Source organism: Protopterus annectens, chromosome 8.part1 (genome assembly GCF_019279795.1).
Source record: "Protopterus annectens isolate FY-2018-M chromosome 8.part1, PAN1.0, whole genome shotgun sequence".
Lineage (NCBI taxonomy): Eukaryota > Metazoa > Chordata > Ceratodontiformes > Protopteridae > Protopterus > Protopterus annectens.
In genome coordinates, this window is record NC_056742.1 from 403,040,286 (window position 1) to 403,055,391 (window position 15,106).

General features: G+C 37.0%; 1 protein-coding gene across 1 annotated transcript in view; it reads right to left on the reverse strand.

The window, feature by feature from the left end:
* The window catches only part of LOC122810378 (plasmanylethanolamine desaturase-like), a 1,738,026-nt gene extending 1,727,097 nt beyond the window's left edge, over positions 1–10,929 (reverse strand). Inside the window, exon 1 of the mRNA XM_044081968.1 lies at positions 10,376–10,929. Within this exon, the coding sequence (XP_043937903.1) occupies positions 10,376–10,535 (160 nt within the window). The 5' untranslated portion in view covers positions 10,536–10,929. The remainder of the gene's footprint in view (positions 1–10,375) is intronic.
* Positions 10,930–15,106: the final 4,177 nt, after the last annotated feature.

The window sequence follows — 15,106 nt, forward strand, 5'->3', positions numbered from 1 at the left end:
AGAGAGACAGTAGCTGACAATGTTAAAAATGAACTTCCCTCAATTCCAGCATATCAAAAATTGCACACTAAAAACTTTTGTGTTCCGAATGCAAGCATCCCAAAAATAACAATGTCAAATAACATGTCTGTATAGTATTAGGAATAGGGATAGGGTAAGTTGTATGCATCCTGTTAGTCAGGGTTAGAGTTAGAGCTAGTATTAGGGTTGGAGTTCAGGTTAACATACGAGTAAGGGCTCCAGCCCCGTGCAGTGCCTTAATTGTCTCTAATAACGAAATAAAGGTTATCCAGAACCATAAACATTCAGTAATAATAATAAAATGCTTCAATTTTTATAAAGCTGCATCAGGCAAATAACTTCATCATATATATATATATATATATATATATATATTAAATAATAATCTAAAAATCAATTAACTTCTCAAAATTCAATGAAAGATTAAAACAAGGTCCTATTTAACCTGAATATTCAATTCTTTTAATATTGGTTTAATAGTAAACATTTCATTTAAGCCTGGATGTGCTTGTGCCCTAAATCTAACTGTTCACTAATTTTCTTCGTTCTTTGTTAAACTCTTTTATATTATTTACTCTTACACTTTCATTGATAACTTATCTTTAATATGCTTATATAATGCATTTGTATCTTGCATCTTTTTATTTCTGACAAGTCACTTCCTATATGTTAGTCTAATTTTCGATTTGTCTTCCCTATGCAGAACAATTTACATTTTTAGCACTTCGTCATACAAACAACATTCTTAGTTTCAAAAGTGCCATATGCTTCTTCTTCTTTTGGCTTTTCCCTATTACGGGTCGCCACAGCGGATCATCTGTCTGCTTATGATTTGGCAGTGGAGTTTTACGGTGTCGAGTTGCCAGCCCGGCGCCCAACCTTCCACAGAAGGCACACACACATGCACACACACACACCTAGGGCCAATTTAGAGTGTCCAGTCCATCTACTGCATGTCAATTTAAAATTAGTTTTGTCAACTGGATGTATTATATTTTTTTCTAAATAAATATATTTACAGTGGACATTTATTGCATGTACGTATAGGTCCCTTGCTTATTACTGCTGTAATGATTAAACTGTTCTTATTTGTTCTTTATAACACAATTTATTTTTTAATGCATCAGATTTTCTATAGACAAAGCTTAGCTGCTTGTACTAAAGGCCAATTTTTTAATTATATATTTAACCTGTGAAGTGTTCCTATCATAACTAAGCATACATCTACAGTTTCTCTTTATACATCATTTTTTATTGATTATTGTCTCTGAAAAAATAGGCTTAGCTTCTGACATTCATTTATTACCTCTTGGTTCATTCTCACTACTGTTCATCTACCATAACCCCATTTATTAAAGTCATAGGCCATATCCTTCATCTGAACATTTATATTACTGTATTTAATCTTACTACAAGCATTATTTAATTCTTCACTATATTATTAAATATAAAAGGGGGTTGCATACTAGTGCAGTGTAAATATGTGTTTCTCTTAACATCTTTTTTATAGAGACTTGTTTATATTCATCCTGTTACATTTTTAGTTATTCTAATATCCAAAAAAATTATTTGAGGAAAAATGCACTGTTCTCTTAAATGTTAAAAAATTAGCTGCAGTATTAATGTACATAATAAACTCATGTAAGTATATATCACAAGAAACATCATTTAGTAATATTAATATTAACATATGTACATTATTGAAAATATATTAACAAATTATGTTTCTTGTTTCAGAATAGATATTATAAACAAATAAAAGGTGTAGCTATGGGCACTATGGTGGCCAATACCTGCACCAATATTGTTATGAAGAATGCATGGGAAAATGAATGTGTCCTATCAGAACATAATTTATACTATCAATATATACTGTTTTATAAAAAAATTGTAAATGACTTGTTTTTAATATGGGAAAGTTCACTGGCCACCTTAGATGAGTTTATTATGTATATGCATAATAAAACTAATTTATTTCATATGCGATACAGCTTTTGATTAAACAAGATTCATTCCATAATTTTATCTGTCCTAGTAGCCTTACTTATTTCTGCTGGCCCTAACCACAACTCAAATCTGAACTCTAGTTTTAAACTTAATTTTTTCCCTGACCCTAACACTAAACAAGGCATACACCCCTTACACTAGCCTTATTCTTAATGCTAATGCTATTATTACCACACACACAACCAAAAAAGTTGGTGTTTCAGAATTTTTGTCATTCTAACATGCTCACGATTCTGAACTAGAAGATTCTGCAGTCAGAATTCAGTCTGCTGATAGGCAGCCATAGACAGATAGATAGATACCTCTTATATGGAACATTTCATTGCATCCCAACCCATGAAAAACACCTATAAAGCACTGACCAACATAAAATGACAAGTATCCTACCTCCAACTACCCTGACTCTTTCAACTTACACACACTTCCTATAACTAGTTCCTACTAAACTACATGCCCCAAAGAACATTGAATCTAGCCCTAAAACTCCCCTCCTGCTTCCCAAATCTAAATTCCTGATCACGTCCTAATCCTAAACCTTTCCTCCCACTCCCTAAACCTAAACTCTGCATTCACTCCCCACACCTAAGGCTTCTCTCATACCCCTTAAACTTAAATCATCCAATTATTTCCTAATTCTAAGCATCCACTCCTGCTTTCTAAACCTAAATTCCATGATCACTCCCTAATCCTAGAACTTCCCTTCCACTCCCTAAACCTAAAATCCCTGCCTTTTCCCTTACCTTAAGCTTAAATCCCTCAGCTAGCAAGTTAGCAGTGGAAGTAAATGACAAATACCCGTTCACTTACACTGTTAATTGCTAAAATGTACACTGCCAAAGAAACAGTTCAACTGCAAAGTGTCATTTGAATAGTCATAGTTCGACAAAATCAGACACATTAAAAACCAGTGTAAGCCTACACACACACACACACACACACACACACACACACACACACACACACACACACACACGGCTGTCGCACAGTTGGTGGAAAGGTTGGGTGGTCAAGCTGACTGCACATCACTAGCTATTCTTTTATGCAAGATCATGGAAAAGTATGGATCTGAGAATCTGTTGCTTCACCACTGTAGTGCAATATCCAAGTTGGCACATATATGCAATTAGTAGGGGGTGTGAAGGTGAAGATTTTATGTTATATTGTTTGATTTTTGGTGGGTTGCAGTTTGGGTAGCTATGCTTGATTACTTGCTGTCCAATCTTTTATTTTTTGTGATTACATGTCATATAAGCATAAATAAGCTACCTTGTGAAAGGACTTGGTTTCACAGCTGAAAGATGGGCTTGAGAAAGGCCTGCAACCTTGGATTTGTGGGTAAAATACAGCCTGCTCCTATAAGAGCTGTGTGTACTAAACATTGTCAAAAAGCTGTTGTTTTCTTTATTTCAGAACTGCAAATCCAAGTAAACTATTATTTTAGTTTGAGGACGCTGAATAAATGTGGGAGTTTTATGTATGTCCTGGCTGTAATGTCTTTGTGATACTTACACTGGTGATGTATGCACGGAAAGCTGGTCAGAGATTTGTCCATTTTTAGATCCTCATTAACACCTCTACTGCCAAGTGCAAACTGTATCTTGGCTACAGGTTCCCTACACAGCTGTAGCTGATGTGTTTCTGGTAGGGTTAGCTGGTGTTTGCAACCTTGGGAGAATTATGGGAGAGGATCATGGATTCGCAGATGGAGACTGACAGCTTATTATGCTAGACAACATAACTGCCAACCCCAAGACTGTGCCACCTCAGAAGAAACTAGCTAGGGTGAATGTTCTAGAATCTTATTTAGTGATATTTGAGTACTGTTACCACATATAACTGGAGCCAAGCATACTGGGCAGGAATCTTGTCATTCCAGATGATGGGAGATTCATCAAAAGTATACATGAACATCAGTAATACTTAAAGTCTTGACTGTGGTAACAGTTAGTCATAGCTAGTATAACCTGCCACTGAGGTAGAAGAAATAAAATTTCATAATTTGGACTTGATAAGTGCACAGATGCATAACATAAAGCATATTTTTACACTCTGGCTTAATCCTGTTAGCAAGAGTAATACAAATGTGTTAGAAATTCTAACATAAAACAGGTTGAAATGTCCTTTCCTTAGTAATATAATAAAATGGGTACTGCAGAGTGCTTCCAAGAGAGTTATTAAGCTAGTAATTTACTAGAATAATTATTAATTAATCACTCAATGTTTAAGAAAAAAAATGCCTTCCACAAATACTCAAACTGCAGTAAGAAACGTGACTTTTTCTGAGAAACACAAAGTAGTCCACACTGTATTAATTTGTTATTAATATGGGAGTGGTCACATCGTCGAGTTGCAGCATTTTGGATAATCCTGTGTCACTGTGTTGCAACCAAGCTAGTAAAACGTATTACAGTTTTAAAAGAAAGGTTCGAGCCCTGCTAGATTCTGGAAGCATATTTTCCACTGGCAAATTTCCTCTAATGTGGAAGCATAACATTATTAATCAAAAATTAGAGATAATATGCATTAATGGTGACAGAAACAGTATCCCTTACATATGTAGAAATTCAGACTGTTCTATGAAAATAGTTTCATCCTATAGCTGTAACCTCTGATTTTAAATCTGAATATAATATTAAAGAAAGACTTTCTGCAATATTAAAGCACTATGGACAATGTAGCAGATACCATGGTAAGATAAGCTGACACACTCGCCCTAACAAGAATGGTGTAGACCACGAGGCAGTAACACTCAAAAAGTGATTAAGAATCAAAACCAGAAGGGAGTGTGTCCACTGGCACAGGGGCTAGGTATTAGCCTAGAGCAACAGTGACCCAAGACTGACCAACAACTCACATGGCTGAGGACAAGGTGATATATGCTCACATTTATTTTAGGACGGAGAAGAGTCCCGACAGGAAAGCTCACCTAGATGAAGCAAATACGCACCAACTCAAGAAAAACGATTTCTGAGCACCTGAAGGGATTTCATACATGAAGAAATTATGAAAATATAAGTTCAAAGTGACACTTAATGGAGATCAAATGTGAAATGAGAAAGGGAGATGCAAAATTAGCTCATGTAATTCTGTACTATCCCAAGAAAACCCCTGACCTGACTGGCATGCTGAACTTCTACAATTCAAATAGACAACTTCAGTCCGCCAAAAAGCCTTAATCGAAACCATCACATGCAAAACAACTCTGTGGAATCACTATTATAGCAAAAATATGGAACAACCTTCCCCTGACCTCAGACTACAGAACTTCACACCCTCCTTCAAATGCTTACTTAAAATACACCTCTTCACCAACCATCTATGCAACTGTAATTGACCCCTGAAGCCTCGTCCACTCACTATTTCTACACTCCATCTGTCCTGGACAACACAAACAACACCATCAAACTATATCTATCCATGTGTGAGCAATAACTTATATATGAGTGTATGTACGTGTGTGTGTGTGTGTGTGTGTGTGTGTGTGTATATACATATATGTGTCTGTATGTATCTATGTGTATATGCTCTAACATGTATATTTGCTTGAATGTATATATGGAAACTTAAACATTTATATACTCTTATTCAATTGTGAAATATCTTGCAATGCTCTACCAGGTTCTTATCTACTCTCATTGTATATTTTGTACGCTTGTACTTTCAACCAAAATGGTGAATATCCTCTTATTGAACACTGATGGCTGTAAAGTCTACAATCTGTATGCTACTACCCTGTAATGTCTCTTTTGTAAATTTTTCTTGTCTCTGTAAACTTATTTTTATTTATTTATTTTTATTTTACATTTGTTAACCGGGGGTGTCTGACTGAGCCGAAAAGGCCCTTTTTCAGCAGAGGCCCAGGGAGAAAAGCTCCACAAAGAAAAATTACAGACACATTTAGTTATTTAGACATAATCAGTATACACACAAATTACAAGAGACATGTTTTTACAGTGGTATGCGGCACAAACAGTTACAGTGGAGAGAACAATCAAAAAGATATTAATTTTAAAAATAAAGGTAAGTAATAGATTTGTGGTGTACAGCTGAACTTTGGAATGTAGGTAGAATACATACATAGTACACAGGTACAGTACATACATTGTAGATTAGCCAGTGTTTGTGAGTAAGATTGAAAAACTATTATAAATTGCTCTAGATTTAGTATGCATATGTTATCCGCTTTCACTAGCCTGGGGAGCAATCATGGCACTGCCAACTTTGCTTGAGATGTTGCCTGATGAGGTCTTTAAAGGAGGCTTTGGATGATGTGTTTTGAATGCTAGTAGGGACAGAGTTCCATTTTTTAGCCACCGAACTACTATATAGTGCATCTCCAAAGCTATTGTAGCTGTTGGTGACTTCTAGTTGTAGTTTGCTTGATGATCTAAGAGGCCTTTTGGCTGAGTGATGTTGTACTAGGTTTTTGAGGGCAGGACACTTATTGGGGAGGTAATAGATAGAATGACAGAGGCAGAGCTGATTGTAGGTTAGGAGGTTGGGCAGTTCAAACCAGTGGAGCTGTCTCAAAGCAGTACAGTGATGAGTTCTATATGAGCAATTTGCAGCAAAACGGGCAATTCTGTTATAGCAAGCTTCCATTTTGCTTAGTTCAGTTTTGTTGAGATTAGTCAGAATGGAATATTTCTCCCTAGGACTCTGCTGAAAATGGGCACCTGCTGTCCAGTCGGACTATCCTGGCAAACAAATGTTAAATACATAAAAAATAAATAAATCAAATAAAATAAATAAGTATGTGTAAATGTTGCAGAGTAACAGACAGTACTGCAACATTCAAAACTATGATAAAAAGGTATGGTTTCCAGATTTAAGAAGTAGATACACAATGTAAGAGAAAGAATTACTTTGCAACAGTATGCAGAAGACTAAATGATAAGCAACAATGTAGAGGACAGATTTCAGACAGACAAAAAAATGTTACTCAGCAGTAAAACATGTAAGACACATTACAAAAAAAAAGCAGTGATGGCAAAGTAGAAATGAAGACTGTGTTTACCCAATGTAACTATACACAACAGTGCAGACATGACAAAAAATGACAGTAAACATATTAAACAAAAATGTAAAGCTGATTATAGACACAATCATCATTAAGCAAATGTGGCATACAATAAGAAAAGGTGAAAGACAGATAAAAAAAAATTCAAGAGAAGGGTTTGTACTTACAGTTTTAAAAGAACAATCCTTATCAAAGGCTGATTATAAAAAGAAGTAAGAATAAAAGGCACCGGTGACTTGTAACTAGTCAAGAGAAAGTGTGCAAGACAGCTACTAATAAAGGGCAAATCAAGAAGAAATGCCAATAAATAAAGGCTCATGGATTTATACATGGACCAAATTATGCTGCTCAAATGCATAACTCTACAAGTGGTTTTACTTCTCTCTTTGAGAATAACAGCTCCTGTTTAAAAGATGATTCCTAAAAATGTGTTCTTAATCAGCTGATAGGAGAATGCCTCACTGCATAGTTACAATTTTGGGCACTAAAGGTGCTCAAGTCTTAAAACAGACTCTGCATTGTTGAATCTGTCCTGGTCTGCATGTTGTATGTGCTTAAAATGTGAATTGACCTATGTAATAATCCCATTGCATACACAGAGACTCCCACTACATCTGCTGCCTGTGTAAGTGGCTCTAACAGACTCCCACTACATCTGCTGCCTGTGTATGTAGCTCTACTTGCTCAATCCTGAAAACTGGAGTGAGCTGTGCCAACAACAGATCTACAGACAACAGCACTGAGCTAGGGTCTTTGTAAGCATCTCCAAAAATGAGGCCAGTCCCAGTTGACCATTCCAGAGTAGGAGACAGAACACCCCATCGAAAAAGTCTAGTTAAAGAATTAATGTAGAAGGGATATCAACTATATTTAAATGGTAATTTTTTAACTTCCAATATAATCTCTGGCTCCACCCCCAACAGCAAAGTGATATCCCATGCTCTAACAGGCAGTTTCCATCCACAGGGTCTATTCCACTGAAATCCATATTTGTCTCTCATGCCATTTACCCTGTATTATACAAGACCCTCACCTTTCACCTTGTGGGTGGTGAGCTCATAGTGGCTTCACAAAGGTTTTTTTTTTTTTTTTAATTCATCATCCAGTCACCAGGGACTCACCAATGAATAGTACCTCCAGGCCTTACCCCACACACAATTTCCTGTATTCAATATTCTTCCAGCATGACTTTATTGCGAAGAGAATTTGCTCACAGCATGACACTTCTGTACATCCAGTGTGGTGTCAGGAGGCCTCAAGTACTATCTTGCATCAACACACCACAAGGCTGTTCAAACCATGCATGCATGTGTACATGGTATGCAGATCTAATACCACATCAAGAAACTGTGCAGTAGCAAGCTACTGAGAATGAAATAAGTCTTTCACAGATGCACTACTCTTTGCTCACAATATCTTTGTCATGGGAATACACTAAGCCCTCTTTTCCAAAACATAAGGCTACAGTTAAATAATTAAAAGTTTAATTTCTTTAGAGACTCTTTTATGCTGCCTGCATTCTCCCAACTTAAATTACAACCTCAAAAATATTTTTTTACAGTTTCCATAATTGCAACAGCCCCAGAATAAACAGGTAGTTACTTAAGAAAATAACTAGCTGAAATTATTTCTGAAGGCGGTCATCCATTATGTTCCTGATGAGTCTGAGCCAGCAAATGAAGCTTCAAAGAGTGCAACTACGAAAAGTGGTACAAGTGATCTTTTTATATGACAAACTGTATTTTCCAACTAAAAGTTTGTGTGTGACTTCCAACAGACAAAAAACATTCCAAGCTTTCAGTGATTATCAGCCACTCAGTCTTTGCTCCTAAGGTTTCTAGTTAAATCAAAAATTATTTCATGTATAAAAGGCCTGATAAAACTGCAGTTATATATAAAAAATCTCTTGTATTTTAGGAATAGAGGCATACACAATAAAAAAAGAAATATTGTTGACATACTTTCAACAAAATAATGTTTTAAATTATATGTAATGCTATAAAATATCTTTTAGTAAAAGTGATCATCATTAATGACCAAAAAACAAAAGATTCAACAAGAAAATACAATTTCATGTTCAGCAGCAAATATTGAAATTATATCACCAACAGAATGCATCTAAAGTCATAGCAAAATGTAACACGATTTCTACAGAGTGCAACAACAAACCAGATTAAACTTTAATTTCAAAATATATGTTACACAAAGTGTACCGTACTTTTCAGCTGCAGTACCCACTTTGTGCTACTATGTAATGCTAAAATAAAGGCCATAAAAGGTTACTCTTGCCTTTCGGTACCACGTAATATCTGTCTGACTTGGAGAGAATGTGTACGTGTAGGTTTCTAAAAACTTCATATACTGAAATGGTACTTTGACTCAAAGAAATGATGAATGTTTAATGCATTTAGTACTCACAGCTTTCTACATCAGAATTGTACTTGCACTGCTGCTTGTATGTGGCATGCTATTGCCCACTCACAGTATTTATTTTATTATTTATTTTGAAGGGGAGAGAGGGTCCAGGACCCTTTTCAACATCTACTGGGCCAAAATCCACGCAATAGTCAAGTTATGAAATCTATTTTCCAGCCGTTTTAAAATATACAGTTTGGATAAAGTTCAGACCTACAACATTTCAGTTGATAACTGCTTTAAATGACAATGCCCACAATTAGATTTAATGGTTTCTTAAATGAAGAGCTATGTGCCTTTAAATATTAAATGTGTACAGCTAACCATGTGGGTTTCAGAATATGCTCATACTGGATTTGTTGGATTCTAAGTAACAAAGTGTGATGACGCAAGGAAAGTACATTACTTTAAAGGCTGTAATAGTTATTCCTAATAAAACAAGAGTAGTGCTACATAGCAGAATGAAGATTATTATCACAGATCAGTTACACCTGACAGTCTCATCTTTCCCTGTATCCCATAACCACTAACGTCTCTTCAGTTGCTGCTCAAATACACACCACTGTACTGCACAACCCACCTGCTTCGTATGTCTGTTTCACTTACATAGACAGGAAAATAAGCTTCTGCACAACTTTTCTTTAACTTGCTATTAAAGTGCAAGAAACGTCCTCAAAAATCAGGAGGAACAAACAAGCAGTCAGGTGTGAGTGCATCAAATGAAAACTTATGTAATTAAAATACCAGCAACAATTTATACAGACCACTACATTTTCTCAAGAGCCACCTGTTACTTTTTTCTGCGGTTCACTTAAGGTGAGCAACACCTGCTAATTTTATTCTAACCAGACAGTCCAACATGCAAGGAGAGGGGGGGTGGCAGCATCACTAAGCCTTGGTCCTGGTTCTTACCGGGGGAGTACAGCTTGGCCAGCTGACGTGCACCTGCATGCTGCGGTCCCCACCGTGGGGCATGGCTACTCTGGGCTGCCTTTCCATGTTCCGTGCCGTCCACATCCTCCTCTGCCATTGAGTGGTACTTGATGTCCGTCTTGATCATATAAGCGGTCATTCCGCTTCCTTTGCACAGAAGTACGCCAGGCCTGGGCAGGAGTTATCGTCTGGAAATAGATGATGTAAAGTAAACTGTCTGCAATTACCTATCCGTTGCAGCAGGAGTTGGCATAGCCCTTTCCTCGCAGAAGTCCCGATCAGTCCACTTGTCACTGCACAAGTTGTGTCGCAGTTCACGTTACCGTGTACCGGCAGTGAGCCCACAGTCGTTTCGGGCTTCAGCTACTTCCAGTTCCTAATGTTCCTGCCCTGTACAAGGACTACTCACCGTGCCTCATTAGATACTATTTTGCCACCTACTAGTCATACCTGTACCGTCAGGTCAGCCGCCTCGCATCTTGCCCAGGTCACCTGGTGCTGATAGCAGCCGTTTCACTTCCCCAAGCCGCCAGTGGCGGCGCTCTTGGGAGTCTAGTGGTTACAAAAGGTATCAGAGAAAACAAAAATAGCGTGCATTGATGAACGACTTCTGTGGGCCAAGACGTAGAAACAATAAGTTTAGTGGTACCACAACTCCAAAAGGTCAGTGTAATTCACTGTGATGGAGTCCCATTCTGTAGAAATGAGTGATCAGTTACCTCTTGCCTGCTACAGTACACTAAGTGAATGGTTTAATGGGTGGCTAATCAAAATGTCCATTTATTCTTAACTAAGGGCGCCTATATAGTTACCTTAAAGCATTAAACGCCTAGTAGTAACAAGCCATATTATTTAACACATTATTTTAACAGCTTATTTAACGCATTGCTTGCGGAGAGGAGTCGGGCTTACATAAAATGCAGACCATCAAGAAAGATAATTCAACTTCAGTGCTTCAGAAACAAATGAACGTGCAAAGGTGCTCATCAGTGTTGCTGGAGGAGATGGAGATCATACAGTATTTTCCAGAAGTAGTTAATGATATCTCTAAACCACTGTAGTACCTCAAAAGACAACTATTGTTTACTCTTAGAATGAATAAAATTAACTCATTACCACATATGTGGCGCAGAATGTCACACTGCCTGCACACATCCTTGCATTTCAGAGCATTTTCTGAAAAATCAGCTTAGAAAACGCAAGATAAATAAATGTAAATATTTTATGAACAATAACAATCATTAAAACTGTGCAAATACCAAGGTTAGCACTAATAAGTATTCTTTACAGTAATAGTGTAAAATACATAGTGCTAACATATAAGTATGTTTTACAGTGCTAGTGTGTTCTTAGTCTTTCCATAAAAAACTGTAAGATATTGTAATGCACATAAACCCAGAATAATATTTTTGTTAAATTTTCACAAATTGGCATACTATGGAAACTGTACAACCTGAACATATATTATTAGAACACTTCTGTGAACCAGACCTAAGCTTTCACATAACCGCAAGAAATTTCTCTCTGAGTGTACGTTTGTTGAGAGATTTATAGAAATATGAAAAATATGTTGATTGTATACTTAGCAATATAAATAACACAGCCTATCTTACAAGATGTGCGACTTACAGTGCAAATCTCTCACAGTTTTCTTCAACAACTAAGGTTTCATCTGATGTCATGCAATAGTTTGTATAGTACATATAGAAATAGTGCTTATTTTCATGATCACTAACAAACAGCTAGTGACATTTCCAGCAAACGTTGATACAAATGGACATTGGCAAAGTATTTTCCTGAGTCTTACCATGGCATCTCAGAACATACCCCTCAATAGTATGTAGGTCTCTTAGTTATGAAAATATTAACATTAGTATGAAAATGTGAATAATAAGTGACAGACAATGATTAACGTATTGACTGCAGAACATCCTAGATTAACATTTTAGTGTAATTTTGTTAATAACTCAATGTCCTTTTTAAAACTACCTGTTATTAGCTGGTAAGTCATCAGCTTATCTGGACCTACCCTACTAATAGCTATAGGTGCACTTATTTTCTAACTACCTCTGAGTTCTAAGTCCAAACAGGTGTTGTGCATTGTCACAGGGAGATGAATTCCATTTTGAAGTCATTCAGAAATGTCCACTTGAACAGATTTGAAGTAAGGCAGTAACTCATTTGCTAACTTTTTTCTTTCCACTTAAAGAATTGCCGGCAAACCTTTCTATTTTTTTTATTTGAATGATGACCTTCCGACATAGTCTTTAACTCCTGCAGGAATCCAAATGAAATAATGGATTCACAGAATGCCATTACATAATTTTGGGTGGCACAGTGGTGCAGAGGTTAATGTTGTCACCTCACAGTAAGCGGTTCTCTGACTGTATTCTCGGCTGGGGTGCCTTCTGTGCAGGTTGCATGGCCTCCCTGCATTCGTGTGGGTTTTCTGTGGGTACTCTGGTTTCCTCCCACATTCCAGAGACGTGAATGGACTGTTTATCCCAGGCCTCCATTGAAAATAGGCTGTGTCTAAGTTGGACTTTCCCGGTCAACAAATGTTGAATAAATAAACATACTCTGTACAAGTCACATTTTTGCATTCTTTACAATTTATACATTTGGAAGCAAGAACCATGTTTTATATCTGATTTTAATTCATCTTAATGTAGTTGTCTAAATGCTTACTGAATGATAGTTGAAACTTTTCTTGACCTATCACATTTTTCCTCTGAAAACAATTACATATGCTTAAGCATAGTACCACTTGTCTACAAACTGAGTTGTTTAAAACAAAAGGCACTATGATAGCACTGTTTAATAGAAGAAAAACTATCAGTCTTCCAGTATAACATAAAACCTGGCTGTGAAAATACACAGTATATTATAGTTTGAAGTAAAATGGCAGAAAACTGGAAATTAAATCAATGAACAATATAGCATCATTTCATGACATGGAAAAGTGCTGAAATTTGCAAAATAGTCCATGTTTGACAGTACAAGGTAATAAACCATGGGCTAGTGTTAATGAAAATAGTTCAATACAAATGACACTTTTAGTGACCAATGTATAAAGTATGAGTAGTGTAAAAGATAGTATAAACTGGTGTGAAGCACAGCATGAGACAAAGTACAGTACAGTCTAGTTTAAGGCTTGTGGACACAGACAGCTGCAAAGTATGGCTGGAGTAGTTTATATCACATACATACTGAAAGCCTGGAGCAGGGTGAAAATGGTAAGTACATATGCCATATACCCAGCTATGCCTCCCCATCTGTGCTACTTCTACATGAGGCAGAGACTTATTACTTTGGTTATTAAAAAAAGTACCTTGAACAGCTAGAGATAAATATAACTATTATGGTTTCTTTCAATGACATATGTTATGTGGTCCTGGTCTTCTTCTTCTTCTTCTTCTTTCAGCTGCTCCAGTTAGGGGTCGCCACAGCGGATCATCTGTTTCCATTTCTTCCTGTCCTCTGCATCTTGCTCTGTCACACCAACCACCTGCATATCCTCTCTCACCACATCCATGAACCTTATCCTAGGCCTTCCTCTTTTCCTGTTACCTGGCAGCTTCATCCTTAGCATCTTTTTCCCAATATACTCTGCATCCCTCCTCAGCACATGTCCAAACCAACATAATCTCGCCTCTCTGGCTTTGTCTCCAAACCTTCCAACCTGGGCTGACCCCCTAATATACTTATCCTGTCCACCCTTGTCACACCCAGTGCAAATTTTAACATCTTTAACTCTGCCACATCCAGCTCTGATTCCTGCCTTGTCAATACCACTGTCTCCAACCCATATAACATAGCTAGTCTCACTACCCTCTTGTAGACCTTCCCTTTCAATCTTACTGGTACTCATATGTCAGAAATCGCTGAAAACTCAAATCACTGAAAACTCATTTCACTGAATCTCATTTCACTGAAATAAACTTAGTATATATGGCACTGTGTAGAGTACTGTAAGGCAAGTAAAAGGTATATGCCCTTTCCCCACTGTAGTGCGATCCTGGAGTTAGTATATATAGAGGGCTGTGGGGGGTACAACACCCCATATTGGGGGGTATGGGTGGTGTAGTCCCACTTAGTTTGAGTACATATTGTCTTCTGGAGAGAGTTAGTCATTGATGTTGCAACTATGCATGTCTATTGTTTAAAATGTATTGTTTTGAGGTTTTTGGTAAAATACAATCTAAAACAAACAAGGAGGGGGCTGCACCCCCACACCCCCAATGTGTGTGTGTGGGGGGGGGGGGGTAAAATACTTAAAATCCACTACATCTTTTTTTAGATTTGCCATGAATTCTTCCAGGATTCAGTTGGATTTTTTAGATGTAAGAGTTATACAAAATGAAGATGGTTTCAAAACCACACTCTGTAGAAAAGATTGCTGGAAAAACAATGTTTTAACATATGACAGCACATTTACCTTTGACAACATAGTGGCAGGACAGTTAAGTAGGGTGTCAAGATTATGTACAGATGAGGACATGTTTGAGATAGAAGTGGATAATCTAAAACACAATTTTATTGAGAGAGGATATAAACAACACAAGGTAGTGGGAATAGTTCAGAAAAGAGTAGGTCAAAGGAAGGACAAGATGCGGCCATGGTTAATACGTGAGCGAGAGGAAAATGTTATGAACAACAACTCCACATAAAAGGAGAATAAAATAAGACTGATGTTCACTTACAGCAACA